The 26415-nt window shown below is 47.1% G+C and overlaps 1 protein-coding gene across 2 annotated transcripts; it reads right to left on the bottom strand.

Moving 5' to 3' along the window:
* Positions 1 to 1827: 1827 nt before the first annotated feature.
* FFAR4 (free fatty acid receptor 4) lies at positions 1828 to 19570 on the bottom strand. 2 transcript variants are annotated; one of them, XM_042960800.1, is made up of 4 exons: positions 19004 to 19570; positions 10914 to 11046; positions 5199 to 5230; positions 1828 to 2486 (listed from the first exon to the last, which is right to left on the bottom strand). In XM_042960800.1, exons 1-4 carry the CDS (start codon positions 19568 to 19570, stop codon positions 2097 to 2099), a joined length of 1122 nt encoding a protein of 373 aa, XP_042816734.1. In that variant the 3' UTR covers positions 1828 to 2096. The 2 variants fall into 2 exon arrangements, with proteins under 2 accessions (XP_042816734.1, XP_042816733.1); XM_042960799.1 differs by lacking the exon at positions 5199 to 5230 and having other exon boundaries at positions 10918 to 11046.
* Between the last annotated feature and the right edge of the window lie 6845 nt (positions 19571 to 26415).

Genomic DNA, 26415 nt, shown 5'->3' with positions numbered 1-26415 from the left:
AACACCTACTGTGTGCCAGTACCCGAGCTCTTGTGCGGTCCTGCCATTGCCCAGACTGCAAGTGATGGCATATCCCTGGGATCTCTTTGGCTCTTGTTTCTCCCCTCCCCACCTCCACCGCCTCTTTGTCGCAGAGATAATTCATAAAAATGGAGACCTGTAAACACAATGTGATGACTCCTAATGTTGTATCTTTGGGCCCAAGTTTCCCATCCCTGCCTCCAACTGCCTACTTTCCATTGGATCTCATAGGGATCTCAAATTTATCCCCAAATGAAACTCCTGGCTCTCTCATCCCCCATTCTTCTCCTAGTCTTTCCCCATTTTTCTGGCCTGCTGGATCATCCAATCATTGTTCATCCAAGAGTCACCTTCGAATTCTCTCTTTCCCTCATGTTCTACATCCTGTCTGTCAGTAAATCGGGCTTACTCTGCCTTCCCAAAGTAGTCCCAAGATCTTATCTCACAACCCCCTACTAAGGCCACCCACTGACTTCCCATTTTTTTTCTACCTCAGCAGCCACCTAATTTGTCAAATTTTTATTCTTGCTCTTCAAAGTCCATCCTTTGCACATCAGCCAGAGTAATATTTAAAAATAGATATTAGGTCATATCAGTCTCCAACTGCAAACCTCCAGTGGTTGCCCATTGAACACAGAATAAACTCCCTATGTGGCCTCCCAGGCCCAACATAGTTCAGCCTTGTCCCTTCTCTGGTCTCAATCAATGGGCTCCAGCAGGGCACCCCTCTGTCCTGGCATCAACAACAGTGTGTAACACAGAAGAGGATCAGTCAATAGTTTGCTTTGCCTACACCAGTCTTCTTTCTGTTCCACAAGTATACCAGCCCCTTTGCACCAGGACCAGTGTTGACAATGTCTGCAAAGCCCTATTCCCCTGGATTCTGATGGTTGGCTCTTTCTGGTGGTTTATTTTTTGGCCCAAATATCAACCCCAGATAGGTCTGCCACCTCCCATCCCATCCAAATTGCCATCAGTGTCCTATTTAAAAATAGGCCCCTCCCCCCATCTCATCCAAATTGCCATCAGTGTCCTATTTAAAAATTTTTTTCATGTTTATTTATTTTTGAGAGAGAGAGAGACAGAGCATGAGCATGAGCATGAGCAGGGAAGGGGCAGAGAGAGAGGGAGACACAATGTGAAGCAGGTTCAGGCTCTGAGCTGTCAAAACAGATCCTGACGCAGGACTCAAACTCATGAACCATAAGATCATGACCTGAGCTGATGTTGGACGCTTAACCAACTGAGCCACCCAGGTGCCCCATCACTGTCCTGTTTTCTTCATGATGTGAATCCACTCTATAATGCTATATTATTTACTGATTTCTGTTTAGTGCTTCTCCCCCAAAATAGAAGGTAAGTAAGCCCCATAAGGGCATGAGCCATGGCTGTCTGGTTCACCGCTGTGTTCCCAGCACCAAGAACACTGGCCATACCATGGGCTTAAGAGGCACCTGACAGGTGGATCCATGGAGGGAATCACTTATGCTCTCACTCTCAATGTTTTGAGTCATTCTATCTCTTCTCTGATTCCATAACATGGCTTCCCCTAAAGAGGTACATGGCATTTCTTATAAGTGAAAAACTAAAGTCACTTTAATTTTTTTGAATTTCTTTGGAAATTCCTCAAGTTTTGTTGACATTATTGAATAGTCTTGAGGCCTCACAAGTCCAGGGTGGGGACCTACAGTGGCAGTGAACCTTCAGGGAGAAACCTGAGTATTAGATCACTTTCAAGACTCACTCCAGAAACCAGCATGGTGTGGCTTTATATGTAAGAGATGTGATTGCTGAACAGCTATAAATAAAAATTTATTAAACTCAATCATATTACAAACACACTGGAAAAAGTTCATATTTAAAGGGAGCCCATAACAAATCCTTTTATGAAGGGTAAAATTGTCATACTGATTGATCACCCCTTAATTTACTGGTGCTATAAATGTGTATTTGCATAGGTCACATTTTCTTAAAGCAGGCTACAGTGATGTGATGGTCCTGGAAATAAACTCCCTTTGAAAGCGTATCCTAGCTTTCCAGAGGGTGATAAACTCTGCCTATAGAGAAAAATTTAATTAGTTGGAAATAACGGACAGATCATTTCTTCTGACAGATGTATCTGTAAACATGGCTCCCTTTTCTGGGTAGAAGAAGCAGTGGAAAATTTTCCTCCATTCATTCCTAAACAGTGACATGTTATAGAGAATGGGGTTCAGGGCTGAGTTGGCAAACGTGAAGGCCACCACCCAGAAGAAGAGGGATGGCCAGATGACCAGGTCCTGCTTGAAATTCTGGATCAAGATGAGGAGGATGGTGATGATGATGGGGCTCCACATAATGAAGAAGGAGATCATGAGCAGGAAGAGGGTACGGAAGAGCCGGAAGTCCTGCTGGGACACGCGGATATGGTGGCTCTCCGAGGAAGCCAGGTTCACCGTGAGCCTTTTCCTTGATGCCTTTGTGATCTGCAGGAACACAAAAACAAAGCCAGAGCCACAATTTACTGCAGGATGTAGGGGGTTTGGGCTGAGGAGGAACAGAGCATCTAGGAGTTGGAATCTGCCGTCCCTGCTGCCCTGGGGCAACTTTGGAACTTTGTGTGGAGAGGGTTAGGAGGCAGGGCCTTTGGGAGGTCATCGGGTTATGGGGACAAAGCCTTCATGAACAGGGCCCTTAAGAGAGTCTCAAGACAGCTCCTTCAGTCCTTCCACCATGTGAAGACAGCAAGAAGCTGGCAGTCTGCAGCCAGAAGAGGGCTCTCATCAGAACCTGACTGGGCTGGGACCCTAGCCTTCAACTCCAGCCTCCACAAGTGTGACAAATAAACTCCTGTTGTTTTTAAGCCACCCAATCTGTGGTATTTTGTTATGGCAGCCCAAACAGACCAAGACACGCATTTCCCCTATTATTTCTTTTTTTGAAAGTGGTAAGTAAGTAACTGTATAAAAGCAGTATGTGTTCGGGGCACCTGGGTGGCTCAGTCGGTTGAGCGTCTGACTCTTGATTTCGACTCAGGTCATGATCTCGCGGTTTGTGAGATTGAGCCCTGCGTCGGGCTCTGCGCTGACAGTGCAGAGCCTGCTTGGGATTCTGTCTCTCTCCCCAACTCTCTCTCAGCCCCTCCCCCACTCATTCTCACTCTCTCAAAATAAATAAACTAAAAAAATTTTTTTAAATAATAAAAAAAATTGAAAAACAGGTGGTGTTCAAGGTATAAACTCAAGCAATATGATGCTGAAGGAGAGCAAATTAAAAATATAAGCAAGGCTTCTAGCTTCCTGTACCATCCGTGTTCATTCCCTGGAAGGAACCCGTGACCAGTGTCCTGTCTGTCCTCATGGGAACACTCTCCCATCACACACATGCCTAGCAATGTGAACACAGATGTCTGCACTGTTGCTTTGCCCACAAATGGGACCACGCCATGCAGCCCCCTCTTAACCCTTCTTCCTTTCCACTTAGCAGCAGGCCTTGGTGCTCATTCCATATAAGCCCAGACAGAAGGCACCTCATCCTTGTTATCTGGCAAGTGGCTGCATAGATTCCACACTGTGGCTGCACCAGGATTTATCCAGGCCCCTATGGATAGATATTTTACTTATTAGCCTTTTTGGAGGTGGGTGTGAGGGCCCTGGTTTAAGTGGCAGTCCACACACACTTGTCCCTTTCTCCTCCCCTCCAGGTTGTTGGGTGGCAGAGAGGGCAGTGGGAGATGGTGTGAGGGTGTGGCCAGTCTGGGCAGACAGGGAGCACTGAACCCCCACATCTGGTTCCTCTCCTTCCACAAGAGCAACTGAAATGGATTCTAGTCTTGCCGCAGGCCACTGAGGTGGGGCCATGGAAGGCGGCCGAGACTGGAGGCTGCTCATCTGCCAGGCCACCTGCTGCCGGGAGCCAGCCTGAAAGCGAAGCTTCTCTGGAAAGGGCCCACAATGCCTGGCGTGCACGCCATTTGGCAATGAGTCCCTGATCAGTAGGGTCTGTTGGCACCACCAGCTACATGGAGACCAGAGGCCATGACCAACCGAAGGGGACGGTCACCTTACAGCGGGGACACATAAGGGATGACTCCATTAGCGGCCTCATCGTGTACACTGTCCACATTGCCCTGCCAAGAAGGATGGAGTCCCTCATACCGTGTCTTACACATATTTTTGAATGATGTTGATGTAAATTCATATTTATTAAGCACTGACTTTGTGCTAGGCTCTGTACATATCACTTGGCTTATCTCTCTACATTCTCCCAACAATTCTGGGACATAGGTACTTTGATGATCCCCATTTTACAGATGAGAAAACTGAGGCTCAGAGTGGCTGAGGAACTTTCCCACCAGTACCCAGCTAAGCAGTTGCAAACCTGGGCTTCAAACTGGGCAGCATGACTCTGGCCCATGCAGTTTGTTTGTTTTTTTTTAATTTTTTTTTAACGTTTATTTATTATTGAGAGACAGAGCGTGAACAGGGGAGGGGCAGAGAAAGAGGGAGACACAGAATCGGAAGAAGGCTCCAGGCTCTGAGCTGTCAGCAGAGCCCGACGCGGGTCTCGAACTCACAAACTGCAAGATCATGACTGGAGCCGAAGTCGGACACTTGACCAACTGAGCCACCCAGACGCTCCACTCCGTGCCATGCTCTTCATCTTAAACGAGTTTCTTCCTACCCTCTGCTAATCCCCACCAATGGAAATCCTTCTGCCTGGCCTATGACTCCATGCTCTGATGCCAGAAACCCTGAGAAGCCTTCCTAGTTCATCTCCCACAAGGCATCCTGCAGTACTTTGTCTCCAGCATTCACATGGCCCTTGCCACGTGGACCATGTGGTAGGTGCTGAAGCGTCATTGTTACCTCAGCCACCAGACTGCAGGCTCCACGGGCAGCCCTGTGGCTTCTGTGGCCTGGGGCTCTAGCAAGTGCCTGACAGTGACTGTGAAAAAACAGACAGAGAAATGGACTGACTCATGGGTCGAGTGAATAAGTGGTCGGGTCTGTTTTTAGCACTGACTGATGCCACCGTTTCCTCTGCCCATGGTTCCCATGACTTTCAGGGCGTGAGAAGGAAAATGGGCTCATTATAATCCAATGTGGCTCCTTGCTGCTTCCCACCCCACGTTAAGATGACAAGACTGGGTGACTTTTATCCAGGCTTTAAAATGTCTCTGTCATTGCACAGAATGCTTCATGTGTTTTAGGGGAAATTAAATGCTCAGCTAACTTGAGGATTAACTTTAATCCTTAAAACAAGCCTAGGGGGCGGGTCCTGTCATTACCCGACTTTGGGTATGCAAGATGAAGGCTCTGAGAGGTGAAGGAACACACTCAAGGCCTCATGGTCAAGGTGGAGGAGAAGTGCCCCTCTGGGGAGGCATCTGAGCTCTTCATCATGGGGCTACGGGGGAGCACAGTGCTCCCAGGGATGTGGTCCATGGCCACCTGTGTCAGAGTCACCAGGCGAGCACTTGGGACCACCGTCAGATACTCACTTTTGTGGGTCTGAGTGGGCCCAGAAAGCTGTACTTCTCACAAACTCTGAGTGATCTTTGCTGACTGAAGTATGGGAACCACTTATACAGGACAGCAGATTTGGAATTGCCCCACAGTTCTTCATAAAGAGTCACTTTTTAAACAGTCCTTTTGAGATGGTCCTGAGGGAACCTTCTCTCTATCTCACACCTCTGCCACTCCAGGCCACCACACCACGGTGCTGACAGGTGGGTGCAGGGGGAGGTGGTTCCTCACTGACATGCTCGGGACCTGGGGGTTGGCTCTCCTTGGGGTGCTGCTTGGTCAAGCAGCAACACACAGATTAGAATCTTCAGACAACAGACTCCATCTTTCTAGAGGGCCCACCTCCCTCTCCATCACTGGCAAGCAGGCCCCAAACCTGGGGAATGAGGGCCAGGCATGGAGAAGGGGCTGAATGTTCATTACCTAACACCTCGGTGCTTAGCTAAAACAGAGTTCATTTCTCAGTTGAGCCCCGAGATGCATGAAAGTTTTCCAACTTCAAGCAGTACCCTCATTCTCTCATTCGGAAAATATTTATTGAGCCCCTACCATGTTGTGCCGAGTACTCTCATAGGTGCTGGATACACAGCCGGAAAGAAGGGAGCCCTGCCCCACCCCTCCCCGCTCTTCCATCCTAGTGTGTATCTGGAGAACGAGGGGGGGAACAAGAAAGGGTAGAAGCATCTCCTCTTGCTATGGCAGTGGTTGCTGGGTGACAATGTAAACCAAGCCCCAGAAGCTAGCATTGCCAGCCTGATTGAAATCACTTGGGAGTGACTGGGGGACTATTACCCTGGGAAACTATTGATTGGAAAAAGCCACTGGAGATGTATAGCACGCTTGAGTCATGAGGAAAGAGGAAGCAGGGAAGGCAGAACCGTGGATAAGGCCACTGCCCTGAGCACGTGAGGCAGCTTTGGAAGGGAAGTGCCCAGGTGAAGCCTGCTCTCCAGTCCTTGCCCAGGGCAGAGCCAGCAACCCCGACAGGGACTTTAGAGCAATGTTCCCCGAAGGAGACCCATAGAGCACCAGTGCAAAGAGATGCTCTGTGGGGAGAAGGGGGTCTGTGGTCAGATTTAGTGGTGCTGCCTCCTCTATTCCTGGGTTGGAGACTCTCAAAGAACATTAGCCTGAGGCCTCCCAGACGTCCTGCTGCAAAGACACCTATTTAACATTGACTCATTGGTGGTTCCTAAACTCATTTGATCACGGACCCCTTTGTGATATCTAACAGCCCATGGAGACCTAGAGAGTGCTTTAGGGGAGATGCTCCTTTAGAGGAATAAAAGATTGGGGTGATTTCAAAGAGGCACTTCTCACGCCTATAGATGGAAACTGAGGCAGAGACAGTACCGACAGGTAAGAGGTAGACCTGGTGGGAAAGGGTTGGCAGATGCAGTTATGTGTCTTATGGTTTCTGATGATTTGTTAGTTGGGTCTCTATGAAAACAGCTGATTGACGCTGATGTTCAATTCATTTTACAGAGTTACGCTCATAACAGAAAAATTTCAGCTGGGAAGCTGATCCAGTGTCTCTGAGTTATGAGTATCATAGCGAGTATGAGCTCGTGGGGTCGAAAGTCCTTTTTTAAAGGTCTTATATTTGCATTAACATGATTTTCAAAACCACAACATTAGATAGCTTTCAAATTCAATTCTAGCAGCTTGTTCAAAATATCATATCCACACTCTCATTTTATTGTGTTTAATAACCCACTGAGGCCTGTTGACCCCCAGACAAAACTGAGGCCCGCAGTAGTTAAATGACTTGCCTGTGTTAAAGTCACACAGGAATAAAGCTTGGACTAGAAGCTAGGTCTTAGGACTTTTTGTTCAATGGTTTCCCCACTGTGCGAAAGGAGAAGGTAGAGTTGGCCATTTCACTGTGTTCCAAAGTTTGTCTTACTCATTCAGTGAGTGTTTGCTGAGTATCCACAATGAATAAGCCAGGCTCTGTGCTAGGCATGGAGCTATAGCAGTAAACATAAGAAAGTCTCGGCCCTCATGGAGACTGCATTCTAGTGTGCAAAACAGATGCTTTACAAATAAATACACATAAATGGAATATGACAGGCATGGTAAGTGTACAGAAGAGAAATATATCGGGTAATGAGGGACTAGAGAACGATGAGAAGGCACTCTGGGGAAGAGCCTTCTGAGCAGAGACCTAAATGGAGTGGGGGAGTGGCCCACACAGAAATTGGGGGAATGGAGATCTGGGAGAGGAAATCACAGGTGCAAAGGCCCTGAGGCAGCTGTGTGTCGGCATGTGTGAGAAGTAGCCGCCAAGGTGGACACAAGAGAGAGTGAGAAGATGATGTGAGAGGGCAGGCAGGGGCCAGATCACACAGGGCATCAAGGTGAGGGCTTTGAGTTTTGCTCCACACATGAGGGAAGTGATGGGGTCTAAATGGTATCTTCGAGTCACTACTGAGAGCACTGTTTCATAACAGTGAGTCATGATAGATATACTCTTTCACCCAGGAGCTGCCTTGGGGTCTGTGATGGGAGGAATTGAAGGCTGGCCATGGGTTTATATCAAAGTGTCCGGAAAGTGATGAACAGGAATCTAAAGGCTGATGGATATGAGGACCCCTCCCCCAACTCATCAGGGCTCTTGGGGTCTCCTGGAATGTTTCCATGTGGGCCCTGGCCTGAGAAAAAGATGGAAGAGGGTGGGAAAACCTTTCCGTGGAATAAGTCAATCCTCCCTCAGAAGGCAGCTGAGTCGTCTCAGGTGAAGTGCAGTGGGGCAGACCGGAGCCCTCGTGGCCTGCAAGGAACTCAGGAGCGGGACCGCCCTGCCCGAGCGTCGGCTCCTAGCTCTTGCCACGCTCCAAATCTGGACTCTGCAGTTTATTCTCTCAAAAAATCTCAGGGGTACCTTTTCCCAGCATGCTCTGAGGGTAGGGTCAGAGGAATAGCCATGCCTAACAAATAACAACAGATGTAGTCTACTCACCCCCCGCTACAGGCAGGCACGGCTCTGTGGGTCCCCGGTAGTATTCCTGACGTGTCTCCCAACAACCCTACACTGTCCGAGTTATCATCACCATTTTGCAGATGAGGGAACAGAGGTCCAGAGAAAGTGAGTAACTTGCTAAAGGCCACACAACAAGGACTCAAAAGCATGGTTACTGGAAGAGCCCTTTATGTCTCCATGTCTGCCTTTCCTAGCCCTCTCCTCTTCTCTCTTCTCCCCCTTATTCACTTCTTTCGTCCGTGCGATGTTCAATGGTTTGCCAAGCATTTTCACACTGAGTTCTAGCATCACTCTGTCCTGTGTACTAGAGGCTCACCGCATCGAGCAGCAGTCCTGTTGTCTGTCTCCCCTTCCCCTTCCTGTGTTGGAGCTCCTTCTGAATAGAAAAACGTGACCTGCTCACTCTTGACCAATCTCCACTCCCCACCAGCACTTTGCAGAGAGTAGATCCTCAACAAATGTCTGAGGAATTAAAGTGTTGGGACGCTGGGGCCAGACTGCCTGGGTTCAAATCCTGATACCACTGCTTATGAGCTATGTGATCTTGGGCAAGTTACTTAGCCTCTCTGCATTGGTGTCTTCATCTGTAATTCTTATTAGGATTAAATGAATTCATTCCTGACACATTTTAAATACTACACAAATATTTGTTAAATCATTTTTTAAAGGATTCATTTTAAATTTCTCTTCCTTATTCCCTCACTTCTTTTCTTTTAAGGTAATAATAGCTAACACTTACATAGCATTTACACATGCCAGGCCCCTACTGCAAGCGCTTTACAGACCTTGGCTCCAGGCCTGAATCTGCCTCATACCCTTGAACAAGCCCCAGGCTGGATGTCACTAAAGTGGGTCACAAGTCAATCGGTGGGGAACAGTCTAGGGAATAGATTGGGGACCCATCTCCCACAGGACCCAGGATTAACAGACCCGGATAGAGGCTGGCCTGGTTCTGAGCAGCCAGGAAGGTTCTAGATCCTCAGCTACAAAGAAAAGGCCATAAAAAGTAGCCAGATAGCAAGCAGGACCTACAGGGCTCCGCTTCGATAAAATTGTTTGCCAGATGACCTGTAACATGCAATAAAACCAAGATTCAACAACTGTAAACCTTCAAGAGGACTCAAGGTTTTGCATGAAACCTTCTGAGATGAGCATGAACATATATGTACATGCTACTTGCCTGAGCCAGAGCTGTACATGTGAATGGGCCACCTCAGGAGGTGGGACACAGGCTGGCAGGGTCCTTTTTACGTCCCTGTACATACCTCCAAAGTAGACATTACTTCCTGGCTCAGCGCACTTTTGAAAAGCACCTTCCCTGGGAGCGTGGGGTAGCAATGGGAAGGTACCAGGAAGGGGCTTCTGGGAATATTCTGTTTCTCGGTCTGTTTCTGGAAGCTGCTTCTAGGAGTCAGCTGTGCACGCATGCTGGGGATGCTTTTTTGGATGTATATTATACTTCAATAAAAAGTTTTTAAAAGTGTACATTCTCTATCACCGTATTGCTATCTGTGATGGGGTAACAATGGACTCAACCCAAAAGCCCATAAAGTGAATTATATCACATCTGTATGATGGAAGACCATGAAGCCATTAAAAAGAATGAGGCAGAGATATGAGAGCAAACATGGAAAGATATTCCAGTATAGTGTTAAGCCGATAAAGGAAATTACAGAGCAAAGAGTGTTATCTCAAATCTGAAACAAACAAACAAACAAACAAACATTGGGTTGACCCATGGTGAGTAGTTGATATTCGACCATTTTATATGGTTTATCATACATATATAACATACATTCATTATACTCATGGCATAAAAATATGCATATAGGCACATCTATAAAAAAAGTAACCTGAAAAATACACTTTGAACTGTTAAGGGGAGTAGATGTTTAGTTTCTGTATCACACATTTCTATATGTCTTTAATTTCTTTTAATTTTTTTTTAAGTGTATTTATTTTAAGAGAGAGCACAAGCAGGGGAGGGGCAGAGAGAGAGGGGAGAGAGAGAACTCCAAGCAGGCTCTGCACTGGCAGCGCAGAGCCCTGATGCAGGGCTCAGACTCACAAACCGTGAGATCATGACCTGAGCCAAAATCAAGAGTCAGATGCTTAACTGACTGAGCCCCTCAGACACCCCTTCAGTTTAATTTTTTGTAATGAGCTTTGTATTACTTTAGTGACCAGCAAAATTAGTAATAATAATAATAACAATCACAAAGATATAACTTAAAAAAAATATTACATTCTCACTCCTTAGTGTTGCAGAGGGGGTAGACCTGGGCAGCGAGCCAGGCTTGGACCAGCGTGAACTCTGAGGTAACTTCGCCCTGGAAAGGCTAAGATTCCATCTGAAATACCCCCGGCTTCGGTGCAGTTCAGCTGTGGCCCTTGAAGCACACATACCTGTAAAATCTTGGAGTAGCTGATCACAATGAGCAATCCCGGCATCAAGAAGTTCAAAGTAACAAATGACACATCCCAGGAGATTTCTCCAGCGATGCTGGGCCAACTCAGTGTGCAAATCGGAATTTCCTGGTTACAAGAAGGAAGAAAACGTCACTTAAGTGGTGGCTTCTTGTTTGGCTTGAGCTCAGTCCCAGTAGGAGGGTACCTAACCTGTTACACTGTTGTGTCACCGTTACACAACCAGGTTGACAGGATACCCCCGCATCCTTTCCCCTGCCCACACAAACACCCCGACAGGCCCTCAGAATACCCATAATTAATCCTCCCATTCTCCAGGAGACTCAGCTGGGTGTCAGGGTCACATGCAGGTAACAGCTCAAGTTAGCTGCAGGCAGGACTCCAGGCCCAGTGCTCTTTCCCCTCCTGAACTGAGCTGCAAAGAGCCCTTGAGCCTTCTCTTCATTTTACAGGTGAGAACCTGAGCCCTGAAAGGCCACACAGACTGGAAGCGACACGCATATGAAAACAGGCAAGAGGTTCCGTTGCAGTCACCCTGGGACTGCTGAAGGCACCAGAAACAACATTGAGGCGTCATTTAAGGGAATGACGATGTCTAAAATGTGTCAAGCCGCATCAGAGACGGCTGGGGCTTACTCCAAGACAATACTGGTTGCCAGACTTGGAAGCTCTTTCCTCCTGTGTCCCTCCTCCAGGGGAGCACGCTACAGCCCCGTACAATTCTCCATCATTCAAGATGTAAAACCACTGGAAAGGGGTGGAAAAGCACGCTTTGTGGCCTTTGCTGCTGTCAGTAGGCTGGGCTGAATTCAAACGTTTGACAGTAATTACACACCTTGAAGCATATAGGGACCTTCTTACATGGTTACTAGGAGCTGCTGGAATAATCCACTCCATCGATAGGTCAATGGTCTGCCTGCCTGTCTGTTTGTCTGTCTCTCCTCCCAAACAAACTCCTCATGCGTGCTTGACTGTAGGAACAGAACTTTAGAAAGTTGCCCTAAACACTTCTGAACGTGTAGAACAGAATTTTAAGAGCACATTCTGTGTACAAAGAGCACATTATTGACCTCTGGTGGACAAGGCATCTTAACCAATGGGGTAGTAGTATTTTTTTAATGTTTATTTGTTTATTTTGAGAGAGAGTGAGTGAGCAGGGGAGGAGTAGAGAGAGGGGGAGAGACAGAAAATCCCAAGCGGGCTCTGAGCTGACAGCACGGGGCTTGATCTCATGAACCATGATATCATGACCTGAGTCAGACGCATAACTGATTGCGCCACCCAGGCGCCCCAATGTAGTAGTATTACTTATAGCATCATTCATTTATTCATTCAGCCTATATTTATTGAATGCTACACTAAGTAAAGGCAAAGAACTTTCCTCATGTATATCACAACTGAGTGGTCAAATTCAAAATGCAGCCAAATAGTCGCTTCTTTTCCTATTAACAGAAAATAGTAAGTCTGATATTCACTGAGCACTTATCTATGCCAGGAAACACTTTAAATACATTACCTCATTGAATGTTTGTAGCATCCATATTGAAATGCATATTACTATTTTTCCCACTACACCGAGCAGAAAACTAAGGCTTAGAAACACCCTCCTAAAACAATAGTTTAAAGGTGTAGTACTTTTTAATCATAGAATATCTTCCCATGAGAGCTAAGTAGTTATAAAAGAAATCCAGAGACATACCAAGAAAACTCTAAGGCAAGTCAAGCAGGGAAGAATGCCCAAGGGCCCCCAACTCTTTCCAAAAGCCATCTCCAGAATGTCTGCCAAAATCTCTCCAGGCTTAACATGATTTTGTAGAAGAATACATAATGATAGAGCTGGGTGTTCTCCCTTCAATAGGGGCAAAAAACTAGATCCTCAAACGATCTGCTTTGCCCAGTGCTGTTGAAGAAAATGTGTAGGTGTGAATGCACAGGTATACACCTACGCACGTGTACACACAAACACACACACACACACACACACACGCATATGCATAGAAAAAAGACTGGAAGGATACAGTCCAGAAAATTAAGTGTCTGTTTCCAGGTGGGACTCAAGTTATTTTTGTTCTTTCTAAATCTTCTAGAATGTGCCAAAAAAAGGGCGATAAACGTTAATTTTTTTAAAAAATGATGATCAAACATGAAACCATGATAGTTTAGCAGACCTAACCAGCTATTTTTTTGTTTCAAACACAATGAACGCATCCCAATTTCATGACTCTGAGGAAGATGCTCTTTCACCTTTTGATTTGTAGCACTCACCCCAGGCCCAGAGTGTGATAAGGAAGTGAGATAAGAACTTTGCACAGCACCTCACACATGACCGAAGAGACAGTGTGGCTGGCCTGTGTGGACTGAATCATTTATATGCTCTTTAGAAAGCTTTATATGGTACCATTGTTTACGCGCAGAGTTTATTCTCATTAAGAAATTTAACAGCAGGCGCCAGGCCCAAAGTCAGTGAGCTGGCTTGGTATTATAATTGCGTTTTTGTGGGAAAATCCATCTGACTTACGTTATTTTGATTCTAGGTATTCTGACCCAGGCTGTGACTTAAGAGAGAGTGTGACAGTGAGTCAACTCTGGACGGCGGAGACATGAGTCTTATAATATTCCCTGTACTTTTTCTGCACATTTTGGAAGTGTTTCCTGATTTTAAACAGGAAATTTGAAAACCAGACGTGCTAGGCGCATTTATGACTGAGCTACAGAAGCAGAGTGGCCGAGTCAACAACTGTCCTTTAATTGGTTTGTTCAATCACTCACTGACTCCAGCCACAGTGGCAGCCACAGTGAGGATGCGCAAGGTGAGGCCCCTGCCCTCGAGGAGGCTATGATGTGCTTAAGGAGAGAGAGAAGGGCTAAGAAACTTCAATACAGGGCAGCGAGCTGGCAATGCCCAGAGCTACGGATGACAGGAGAGCACAGTCACCAGGGAGAGTGGCCTCCCGGAGGGGTTGTGTTCACTGTGCCCACAGGCATGGGGCTTCGGTCAGGAGAATGGGGAGGCTGGAGCTCGGGACAGGTCAGGAAGGGACAAGGTCAGGAGGCCACGTACAAGGGTGTTATGTGGTTAAGTGTGACTTGTATCCCCATCCCAACCTCTACCTCTCCCTGGCAATCTCATCCATTGCCATGGCTTCGTTTCCAAGTTGCAGCTGCTTTTTCCAGCCCTGTCTTGTTCTGTCTTCAAAACAGGTCCCAGTGTCCTGAGGACATCTCTGAAGGATGCCTCACAGGTACGACAAGGCTCCAATGTCCCACCCCAGAAGGCTCCACCTCCTGCCATCACTGACTCGGGGCCTGGAGAAGCCATTCCCAATGCTGCCAGCAACCTGAGTACGGGCCTTCTGCCTTCTCCTCCCTACCTTCTGCCTTCACAGATACCCAGTGGACCCACGTATTTCATTCTCACTGGCCCACCCTTCCCGGACCTGGTCCATCTCTCACCTTGGAAGTCCAAACTCTCTAAAGGACCACAGCTGGCCCTTCTCCAGCTGGCCTCCACCAACCCTTCCGGCACCATGTCTTGCCAACCTGTGGACTCTTTCCTCTGCTTGTAATGTCCCTCCGGTTCCCCACGTCCTTGTCTGGCTAACTGTCTTTTGTCTTCACACGCAGCTGAGACATCACCCATTCTCTTCTAAGAAGACCCCCGGTGGCTGGGGGTATCTGTCTACAGGCACCGCTCCACGCTGCCCCCTCTCCACACTGGCTAACTTATTTGCAGATGCCGCCTGATTCCAGCTGTTCCCCATCATCCTTCTGTAATGACGCTTCTTGGAGTACCGTCGAGGATCCCTTTGTAAATCATTCTCCCTGTTCCACCTCTTCAAACAAAATGGGAGACTTCGAGATCACTTGAAGGAACTGGGAATCCTAGTGGATATCTCCTTGTCTCTCCGCTTCCCAGCCAGAAAAGAAAGAATATATCAGTGCAAGAGATGAACTTTCTTATATCTTAAAGGATCCTCTACTACTAACAAAGGCAAGCAAATTGCGTTGATCTCCTCAGCTAGTTTGCACTCAGCAGAGGCACCGTGACATGATTGGCCTGGTGTTAAATTGGGGCAGAGCATTAGGACCAAGGGCTCCCAAGGAAATGTGAACTTGCAGGCAGTGGCACAGGAGTGGGGTGGGCGGAGGTGGAGGGGGTTCACAGAGCCAGGCTAAATTCTGGTTCCATCCCTTGCCTGCTCTGGGACTTTAGGCATTTTCCCCTTCGGAAGATGAACAAACAAACACCTGTTTGTAGGATTTCTGTGAGAACCAAACTGTGCCAGGATCCAAGACCGTCTGCATTCTCATTACCTGCACCTCCTGGAACAGGACAGTGTCTCGGTCACATGACTCATGATGAGGGCAGGGGGCACTGGTGCTCAGTAAATGTTTGTACAATGAATGGGCAGCACATTCTGGCCGGGGTGCACGGTCCCCCCCAGCCTGCCATTGAGGCCAGCGCCCCGCCGGGGCCACAGCATACACAGGCAGGAATCCCACTGGACCAGGCTGAGGTGACCTGGCTGAGATGTCTGTGTTGCCAGGATGTGCCCACCCCCTTAAAACGGCAGCCTATTATCTTACTGCAATCAGAAGAATTACACTATTTGAAGAATGTTTGAAATATTTATAACCAAAGATAAGGAAACTAATAATAGCTGGCAATTCGTGAGTGCTTAACTGTGTATGTGCCAGGTGGTGGCCCATTTACCGAACATTAGTCCCCATGGCAATCCTATGTTAGACTGTTATCACTCCCATTCTGCAAATGGGGAAAGGAAGGTATAGAGACGTGGGACCACTTGCCTCTGGCACACAGCTCCTAAAGGGCTGACACTGGAATTCAGACTCAGAACGTCGGACTCCAAAGTGCACGCACGCTCCTAATACCGAATTATCTAGCGTTTTCAGCATGCCTATTATTTCGTCATCCCTTCAGGGAAGGGTTAGAGAGCCTGGTCACCCTGTATTGTGGGCACCCGCTGCCCAAATGGGCAAAGGTACTCATGTTCCTGTTTTGGGGAGGAGGAGGGGTGCTCAGAATAGCAGAAAGCTCTGAGACGTACTGTTTCCCTGGCCAGAGCTCCTTGAGAGGAGGCAGCCAGTGTGTGCTTGGGGTTACTTAGTTTCCTCGGCCGGTGGTTTGGGTAGGAAAGTGTCTCCCATCCAAAACCTCCATATTTAGTGTCCAAGTGGGAAGGGGCAGGCAGAATCTAGACAGGAAGCTGGGAACAGAGGATTGAGAAAACAAGCTTTTGCTAATTTTAAATGTGAGACTCCATTCAGTCTAGCCTAGATCCTTCTCTCTTTTTTAAAATGGCCACACTCCGCCCCCCCCCCCATTTCTTATTCTTTCCAACTTATTTTTTCAACCCTTCATCCTCAGTTTGCTCACCTATAAAATGAGTTGTTTCGTACATGCTCAGGTCACAGCCCTTGAGGGACAGGGGAGTTTTCTGTTCCTTGGCTTACTGGCAGGTGCATGTGGTGGGGGTGCGGGTGGGGCAAAGACAAAGAGGATGGAGAGCTGGAAAGGACCATGCTGGCTTTTCATTCCAAGCTCCCTGACCCCACTTCTACTAATGTCAGGGAAGAGGGCTCCTGTGGCCGACTCACCTGGCCCCCAGTCTTCTCCGGTGCTCTCCCAGTGGTTTTGTCCAATCCCTCTCCCTCTCTTATGATCAAGGAGGTGTTTCTGCATTAATACAAGAGGGGTCTGTGTGCTCAGCCCCAAAGGAGATGGAGTGAAAGCCACCACAACACGAGTCTCCATGGAAGCGCTTTGCAGCGCAGCTCTGGTCATCCCGGAAGTGCCGGCGAGGGCTCTGACCAGAGGTACCTTCCACCAAGGTGCAACTACAGAGTGACCAAACAGGGAGGATCCCTCCATCTGAGCAAAGGCCTTCTTGCTCAACCACCTGTGTCCATGTAGGCAAGCAGTTACACTCTGGGCTTTTGGCTGGGAGGGGACTAGAACCTCACTTTTTTAGTGCTATTTGCCAGTTAAGTATAAGTGTACCTGAAGCAATTGTAAAAGGGAAGGGCATAAGGCACATGTCTGGAACATGAGATACCCGTAAGATATATTCAATTTGATCTTTAATTTCCTGAGTGTCATTTTGTCTGTAGGAAGAAAATGGGGAGAAGTACCTCAAGATCTGTGAAAATACAGAAACACTGTGACTCAGTGATAGAATAACTTAAAAAAAAAAAATCCAAAGATTGAGGGCAGAACCTTAGCCTCCAGCTGATCCAGTGGATCTGGGGTGAGCCTGGCCTTCCACTTATTCTAGAAGCATCTAAGTGACCCACCCTGATTCTCAGGTATAGCTGGGTTGAGGAGGACAGGGCTGCCCACTAAGTTAGGGTCCTTGGCCCACCACACCAAAGGCACCCCACCAACTCAGCCGATCCCAGCTATCCTGGCCTGCACTTGAGGGGTATGGCCACAGGCTTACATGTTCTTTGATGAAGTGCCATGGGCCTGACATGGTTCCTGCCTATTAGTCATTCAAGGCCTTAAAACAAAACAATCAAATAAAAAGCCCACAATGTATCCCATGCAAAAAACAATTAGGAAAGAGACTTGTAGATTTCATCTGTGTGAAAAACAAAAAATAAAAAAGGATAGTGCTTATACAGGATGCAGACTTCTCCCCACACCCCACTAAGAGGACTGTGTGAGAGACTGGTCTGGGGAAAGCCCCAGAGAAGCCCATCTCTGTGTCCATGCTCCAGAGGATACACCCAGCGGAACATCCCCTGGTGGGACTGTCCACTTCCGTAGTGAGAAGCCTTCCCCCAGGTTACATCTCATCCCCGTGCCTTCCTACCTTCTCACTCCCTTCTGGTCACTGTGCAGGCCTCTCTTTGGGACTGTGGTTTGTGAGGGTTTTGCTCAGGTTAGAAACCCAGCGAGTTGTAGAGAAAGGGAGGGGGTGAAGAAACCAGCTTAAGGCAGACCCTGTGAGAGGCTGAGCCTGGAGCAGGACTCATCCCTTCCTTTACGGTGCACAGACCTATGTCCTCTCCCTGTCCCTCCCCATGAGGCGTAGAAAGCCCAACACACTGGGATGACAGCCAGAACAGGCGGCCACTGTCCTACACCCGGCCCGTGCCCACAAGTCATGAGCTGAATCAAACTGCAACAGCGCAGTGGGGCAGCAACGCCGACAGACCTGGACCTCGATTCTGGACTGCGCAACTGGAGTCACCCTCGAGCCAATGTCAGAACTGTCTGCAGAACCTTTGTCAGGCTGTGGACCCCCACTGAGATCCTAATGACAACTCTGGGCATACTACTCAGAATAAAGCTCTGGCAGCCTCTGGAACCTGCAGGACGTTTGGGGTGCCCAGGGTACTCTGAAGCCACCTGTCCCCCAAGGCTCCCAGGGCAAGGTCCTGCGGTCTAGTGTAATCCTTCTGTCTTGCAGTTGGAAAAGCTGAGGCCCTGGGAGGGGGAGTCACAACACCCCTGGTGGCAGCGTTGGGTCTGGGGTCCCTGGGTCTCCAATGCCCTTTCTCCCTGACTCTGCAAAGCAGGACGCTTACCCAGCCTGTACTGAATCTGCCGTGCACGATCTCAACTCCAACTCGCACCAAGGATGACATACCCTGAGCAAGTCATTCCCCTGTGTGCCTCAGCTTCCCCATATGTAAAGTAGATGTGATAGCAAGAGTACCGTAGCACCCTGCCAGGAAGCAAAATTCAACATACGGCAATGCGATTAGCCATTCCGGACCCTCGAAATTCCATCTGACTGGCCGCTAAGCTCTCCGTTATTTCACTGACCTCGAAATGAAGGGTGCACTTTACAGGCATTTGGGGGACTCCACTTACAAGGTTTTGGAGGGCGTTTATGGGACCTACGTCGCTGCGGTGAAATTTAAGAGCTAAAACTTCAGAGCGCCGGGCACAGTGTCACAACTATTAAGCGCAACAAATGGCCTGTGATTGTTTTGTTGTTACTGTTATTCATCGTCCCTGGTCGCCGTTTCCGTCGGACCCCCGCCTGCCGGCCCGCCCCAGACACCGGCGGGGCGCGCACCGCCCGGCGCTCACCTGGTCCCGACCGGAGAGCCGCTGCGGAACGACTTGGAAGAAGACGCAGAGGGGCAGCGCGGCCAGCGCCGAGTAGCCCCAGATGAGCGCCAGCAGCGCGGCCCTCGCCCGCCGCCCCAGGCCCCGCACGCCCCGCTGCAGGCGAACGATGCACACCATGCGCTCCAGGCTGACGGCCGCCAGCGTGAGGATGGTGACGCTGCCGCTCAAGCTCATCACGTAGAAGAGCAGGTGGCAGGCGACCGGGCCCAGCAGCCAGGCCTCAGTCCATCGCACAGCCAGCACGGGCGGGATGGCGCTGGTGAAGAGCAGGTCCGCGCAGAAAAGGTTGAGCACCAGGCAGGCGGTGGTGCCGCGGCGCCGTCGGCGCGCCACCAGCACCAAGGCGCACACGTTGCCCAACAGCGACACCGCAAAGATGAGCGCCAGCACGACCGTCTCCACAGCGGTCAGCACCAGCCGGTGGTCTCCCTTGACGTCGGAGAAGAATGGGAAGCGGGTGCGGTTGGCCCGCTCCAGGCTGCGCGGGGACCCAGTGCCCGCCGCCTGCGCGCACTCAGGGGACATGCCCTGCGCCCGGCGGCCCGCAGCCGTCTGCTAGCGCGCTCATCTGGGAGGCGACTGAGCGCCAAGGCGGGGAAAGAGGGAGGGAGGCGGTTGCGACATCTCCCCTCTGGCCCCCTCCCGCCGCAGGAGCGCCGGCGCTGGGCGTTGTGAGCTGAGCCTGGGGCGCGCGGGAACGAGGAAGTGCCAGGCGTCGCCACTGGAAACACCCCGGCCTGGCGAGAGGCGGCGGCCGCTGGGGAGGCCTCACGCCCTCGGACTGTTGGGCCAGCGCCCGAGGGTCCTGGAAACCCCACTGGGAGAGCCCCAGAACCCCTGCAGGACCTCCCCAGCTTCCTTCATCCTCCAGGGGCATCCCGTGTCCGAAACCTTGAAACCACCGATTTAAGTAAAATTGATTTAAGAGTGTCAGAGCTGGACTTTGGAGATCATTTTGTCCTGTGTTGCCCAGACTTCATCAAAGAAGCCCCTCGGGTCCGGGGGTGGACTCCAAAGCACTTTGCAATGGGGCCACACCTTTTTTTTGGGGGGGGGGGGAGGGAATCATTTGTTTTAGCATTGCTTAGTAACATGTGACATTGGGGTGAATTATTTTATTTCTCTGTTCCCCAGTGATTTTTTTTTAAATCTATAAAAAGAGAATAAAATATCTCATCGAGTAATTTTAAGGATTTTATAAAGAGATTAACACTTGGCATATAGTAATTGCTCTCACACACAATTATTATTTACTATAATAAATTATTAGTCTTCAATTATTAGTTATTATAATAAAAATGCATGTCAATTTTGCATTCTGAGCAACGAGCGATGATATAAAAATGCTCTTGTGTAAAAGGAAAAATCTTGAATAAACTTGACACCCCAGAAAGGCAAACTATCCTAGACCTCGAGGTGTATACACAGGCTGTGAATGTGTCTCAGCACCCCAGTTTGAGAAGCACTGGGCAATCCAGGGCTTACAGATAAGGAAACTGAGGCATAGCAAGAAGCGACTTGTCCAAGGTGGCCCCTGGTTAGTAATAAAAGCCAGGTTCCCTGCCCCTGCCCCGTGAGTTTCCACCACACCCGTCGTGTCTAGTTTTCTGTTAAATTAGGCCGTTGGAGAATGAAAAATGTGCCTGTGGCCCTAGACCCAGTGACCACTTCCCTGGCCAGCCACCCCCCCCTCCCCTTTGCCACACTGCTAGGCCTCTCCCAGTTGTGCATTCTGTCTTGTAGTTGTCTGTGTACTTATGAAGGATTTGGCACAGCGGCCTGAGGTGCTGTGTGGGGAGGAGATGCAGTCTGCTTATCGCTGTGTCATGTGTGTCTCAGTTGACAGTGTGACCTCTGAACTGAGGATCTGTTTGATTGCAAGTCAGTGGAAGATGTTCAACTGGAACCTTGAGTAAATTCAAGTTGTCAAACAGAACGAGTTCGCTTTCTGACACTGTTGGAAAAGGACAAGAGATTGAAATAAAGGGAACTCATATGGAATTTGGCAACTCTCTGGGGTCAGGGTATGTTAGCTTTTTGTGTGAGGGAAAAGGGAGTTGTCTGTGTTGAGAGGGAAGGAGAGAAGGGGGGTTGGCAGAAGTGGGGGGGGGATCCCATTATCATAGGCTAACGTGCCACGAGGACAGGATAGGTTTCCTCAGAGTGGGCAACCGGGGTGGGGTGTCAGGGCTAGAGGGCTTTCTCCATAATTACTCTCCGGAGTTCTTCCGATGGCAAAATGGTGAGTGCAAAGCTTCCCAAATTTTCTCCTTTTACATTGCCTTCATGGCACCCCTCAGGCCAAAAGAACTACCTAACAGTTGAATTTATTAAGCAGCTGGATCCAAATGACTTACTAAGACTTTATGTCTTAAGAGCTCAGTAGCCATCTGTGGAAACAAAAAATAATTTTTTTGTTTCATTCTTAAGCAGACATAGTGACTTCCCAGTGGGATGAGTGTACCTGTTGAGCTCTACAAAACTGGGAATCAGATTGGGCACTGCCACTCTCATTTCCTGCTCCACAATGACTTTCATGTTTCTGCTTTTTATCACAGTACCTCTGAAAACTGAGCGTTTTAAATGGGCTTCACGTTGCAGCTGTGAATGACCTAGAGCTAGTCGTTCACATGGAGACCAATGGATGTTGAGCAGCACCGTGTTTCCCTGGGCACCCAACCAAGCACATGTGGGCATGTGGCTAAGAGCACAGACTTGGAAACTCACCTGCCAAGACCAGAATTCAGACTGTACAACTCACCTTGGGATGTTGGGCAAGTTAGCTTCTAGTGTCTCAGTCTTTCCATATACAAAAAGGGAATAATAATAGAACTGATCTTGCTGGGTCTTGAGGGGATTAAATGAAGCTCCTACATGTAAAAGCACTTAACACACAAGTCATCCAGTGCTCGACACTGTTTATAGACTTAAGGACTGACCACACATCCTTGTTGGCTGAGACAGTCTCCATTTATGAAATTATTATTAGAACCCTCATTCTTTTTCAAATTGCCCTGGTTTGGAGGATAAATTCTGTGACCATGGTACCCTTACATTTATTAGCTCGTTGGGTGCTCATTAAGTCGCCACAGACACTGGGATTTAAATTTAAGTGGTCTGGCTACGGGACCCCTGCTCTTAAACACCAGAGAAGTGCTTCTTCTTTTTTTTTTTTAATTTTTAAAAAATTTTTATTTATTTTTTGAGAAAGAGATACAGTGTGAGCGGGGGAGGCACAGAGAGAGAGGGAGACACAGAATCTGAAGCAGACTCCAGGCTCTGAGCTGTCAGCACAGGCTTGACGCGGGGCTCGAACTCACAGACCGTGAGATCATGACCTGAGCCAAAGTCGGACACCTAACCAACCGAGCCACCCAGGCACCCCCAGAGCAGTGCTTCTTAACCAGGGGTGATTTTTAAATACACACACACACACACACACACACGCACACTGTGGCTGTAGAGATAGAGACATTGGTAATGTTTGGAGACACTTTGGTTGTCACAACTCAAAGGTTGCTACTGGAATTCAATGGGTAGGGGAGAGGTGGGAGCTACTGCTGGACACTGCACAAAGCACAGAACAGCCAATTGTCCAGCCCCCAAATGCCAATAGTGTTGAAGTTAAAGAACCCTGTAACAGGGGCACCTGGGTGGCTCAGTCGGTTGAGCGTCCGACTTCGGCTCAGGTCATGATCTCACAGTCTGTGAGTTCGAGCCCCGCATCGGGCTCTGTGCTGATGGCTCAGAGCCTGGAGCCTGCTTCCGATTCTGCGTCTCCCTCTCTCTCTGTCCCTTCCCTGCTCATGCTCTGTCTCTCTCTGTCTCAAAAATAAATAAAAACATTAAAAAAAAATACAAAAAAAAAAAAAAAAAAAAAAAGAACCCTGTAACAGATGCTATTGCCTCACCAGACTTGACTTCTGTTGTAAAGTCCCACCTAGTGGCAAAAGCCAGAAATGGTATTATTTTCCTTGTTGAGGTTTCCTGGGAAACTGTAATCCCTCTAACCACAGGTGAGCCTCAGCTTTGTGCTCTGACCCCAGGTGTGCATGGCTGCAAAATATCCTTGGTCCGTGGGACAGGATGTGAAGTCGTCAGGGTGAATTGACCTCACAAGTTCCTCAGAGTCAACATGGCCCGAAACTACAGGCTGAGCCCTCATTATGAGAGTTGCTTTTATTGCTCATGGTCATTACTTGCTATTATTACTATAGCTTTGTAATATAGCTTGAAATCATGATGCCTCCAGTTTTGTTCTTTTTTCTCAAGATTGCTTTAGCGAGTTGGGTCTTCCATGGTTCTACACAAATTTTAGGATTGTTTGTTCTATTTCTCTGAAAAGTGCCATTAGAATTTTGATAGAGATTGTACTGAGTCTGTAGCTTGCTTAATGTGGCCATTTTGACAATATTAATTCTTCTAATCCATGAGCATGAACTATCTTTCCATTTATTTTTGTCTTCTTCAATTTACTTCATCAATGTCTTATAGTTTTCAGTACATAGGTTTTTCACCTCCTTGGTTAAATTTATTCCTAGGTATTCTATTCTTTTTGATGCAATTGTTAATGGGATTGTTTTCTTAATTTCTTTTCCTGGTATTTCATTGTTAGTATATAAAAACACAACAGATTTTTGTATATTGATTTTGTATCCTGCAACTTTACTGAATTTGTTTCTTAGTTCTATCAGGTATTTTTGGTGAAGTCTTTAGGGTTATAAATAAAATAATGTTGTCTGCAAATAGTGACAGTTTTACTTCTTCCTTTTCAATTTAGATGCCTTTTATTTCTTTGTTCTGGCTAGGACTTCTAATACAATGTCGAATAAAAATGGCGAGAATGGGTGTCCTTGTCTTGTACTGGTATTATAGGAAAGGCTTTCAGCTTTTCACCATTGAGTATGATGTTAGCTGTGGGCTCGTCATATATGGCCTTTATTATGTTGAAGTACGTTCACTCTATACCCACTTTATTGACAGTCTTTATCGTAAGTGGATGCCAAATTTTGCCAACTGCTTTCTCTACATCTATTGAGATGATCACATAATTTTTATCCTTCATTTTGTTAATGTGATATTTGATTGATTCGTGGATATTGAACCATCCTTGCATCCCTGGAATAAATCTCACTTGATAATGGTGAATGATTCTTTAATTTATTGTTGAATTTGGTTTGCTAATATTTCGTTGAGGATTTTCACATCTATGTTCATCAGGAATAGTGTCCTGAAATTTTCTTTTTTCATGGTGTCCTCCTCTGGTTTTGGTGTGGGATAATGCTGACCTCATAAAATGAGTTTGGAAGATTTATCCCCTCTTCAATTTTTTGGAAGAGCTTGAGAGGGATAGGTTTTAAATCTTCTTTGAATGTTTGGTTGAATTCACCAGTGAAGCTTTCTGGGCCTGGACTTGTGTTTGTTAGGTGGGTTTTAATTATTAATTGAATCTCCTTACTAGTAATTGGTCTAGTATAGATTTTATATTCCTTCATGATTCAGTCTTAGATGATTGTCTATTTCTAGGAATTTATGCATTTCTCTATTTGTTCAATATGTGACATATAATTTTTTATAGTAGTCTCCTATGATCCTTTGTGTTTTTTCAATATCAGTTGTAACTTCTCTTTCATTTCTGATTTTATTTATTTAAGCCCTCTTCCTTTTTTCTTGGTGAGTCAAACTACCATGTGATCTGGCAATTCTACTTCTGGGTATTTGTGGGAAGAAAATGAAAATTCTAATTTGAAAAGATATAGGAGTGCCTGGGTGGCTTAGTTGGTTGAACATCCTACCCCTGATTTCAACTCAGGTCATGATCTCAAGCCCTATGTCAGGCTCTGCACTGAGCAGGGAGCCTGCTTAGCATTCTCTCTCTCTCTCTCTCTCTCTCTCTCTCTCTCTCTCTCTCTTTCTCTCTCCCTCTCCCCACCACCCTCTTCTCTAAATTAAAAAAAAGTAAAGATATATGCACCCCTATGTTCACTGTAACATTGTCTACAATACCAAAGATATGAAAACAACCTAAGTGTCCATCAATGGATGAATTGATAAAGAAGATGTGAAAAAAAAAAAAAAGATGTGAGATACACACGCACACACACAATGGAGGACTTCTCAGCCATAAAGAATGAAATATACCATTTGCAACAACATGGATGGACCTTGAGGGTATTATGCTAAGTGAAATTAGTCAGAAAAAGACAAATACCAAATGATTTTGCTTATATGTGGAAGCTAAAAAACAAAACAAATGAGAAAAACAAAAACAAATTCACAGGGAACATAGTGGTAGTTGCCAGAAGGGAGGGGGCTTGGGGAGTGGGTAAAATGAGGGAAGGAAATCAGGAGGTGCAAACTTCCAGTTATAAAATAAGTAAGTCATAGCGATATCATGTACAACATGGTGACTGTAGTCACCAATATTGTTTTGCCTGTTTGAAAGTTTCTAAGAGAGCTGAGCTTGGAAGTTCTCATCATAAGAAAAAAAATTGTAATTAGATGATGGAGGTTAACTAAACTTATAGTGGTGATCATTTTGCAATGTATACAAATATCAAATCATTATGTTTATACACCCAAAACTAATATATTATTTGTTAATGTTATTTTTTAAAATTTTTTAATGTTTATTTTTGAGAGAGACAGAGACAAAGCATGAATGGGGAGGTGCGAGAGGGAGGGAGACACAAAATCCGAAGCAGACTCCAGGCTCTGAGCTGTCAGCACAGAGCCTTATGCGGGGCTAGAACCCAGGAACTGCAAGATCATGACCTGAGCCGAAGTCAGACGCTCAACTGACTGAGCCACCCAGGCACCCCTGTTAATGTTATTTTAATAAAAAATAAAACAAAATGGTATTAGGCTTAAAAAAAATACTATTATTATCATGCTCCTCTGCTTCTTCCACTCTAGATAAAATGATAGAAATGGAGACGAGGATTCACCAAGTGTAAATATGAACAGTCTGGTTTTGGGGCTAAAGGGAAGACCACATTGAAGGATGACTTCTGTGCCTGTTTATTTTATATTTTTAACCAGACAGGAGCAGAGGACTTTTTCTGCATGTGGTTTTTCAAATTTTCCTCTAGAAAAAGTTTACAAAGTTTGTATAAAAATGCTTGCTGGCCCATCGCTTCCTTTGCAAACCTCTCCTGTGAGTAGTCTATCTGTCATCTGTCATCTCCCTATTCACCTGACTGTATCGATCCGAGTTGAGACATAAGTCCTTGCAGACATCAGAGTGTCTCCTGCAAAATCAGGATCTACTCCAGAGCAGAATGCAAAGGGTGCTGCCGTCGTGTAAAGATTTTAAGTCTTCCTCCTACCTCTGTTCTTCCTATCCTGCTAAGGAGGGTTCCCGCCGCACC

Source organism: Panthera tigris, chromosome D2 (assembly GCF_018350195.1).
Source record: "Panthera tigris isolate Pti1 chromosome D2, P.tigris_Pti1_mat1.1, whole genome shotgun sequence".
NCBI lineage: Eukaryota > Metazoa > Chordata > Mammalia > Carnivora > Felidae > Panthera > Panthera tigris.
This window is presented reverse-complemented; position numbering and strand designations above follow the sequence as displayed.

Bases quoted from the DNA above. Each gene is read 5' to 3' on its own strand.
- FFAR4 (XM_042960800.1), bottom strand. From the start codon at position 19,570: ATGTCCCCTGAGTGCGCGCAGGCGGCGGGCACTGGGTCCCCGCGCAGC. The intron at 11,047-19,003 runs GTGAGCGCCGGG...TCTTGTAACCAG, and splicing joins GGCTCTCCGGTCGGGACCAG to GAAATTCCGATTTGCACACT. The intron at 5,231-10,913 runs GTGTGCTTCAAG...TCCTCAAGTTAG, and splicing joins CTCCAAGATTTTACAGGTAT to CTGAGCATTTAATTTCCCCT.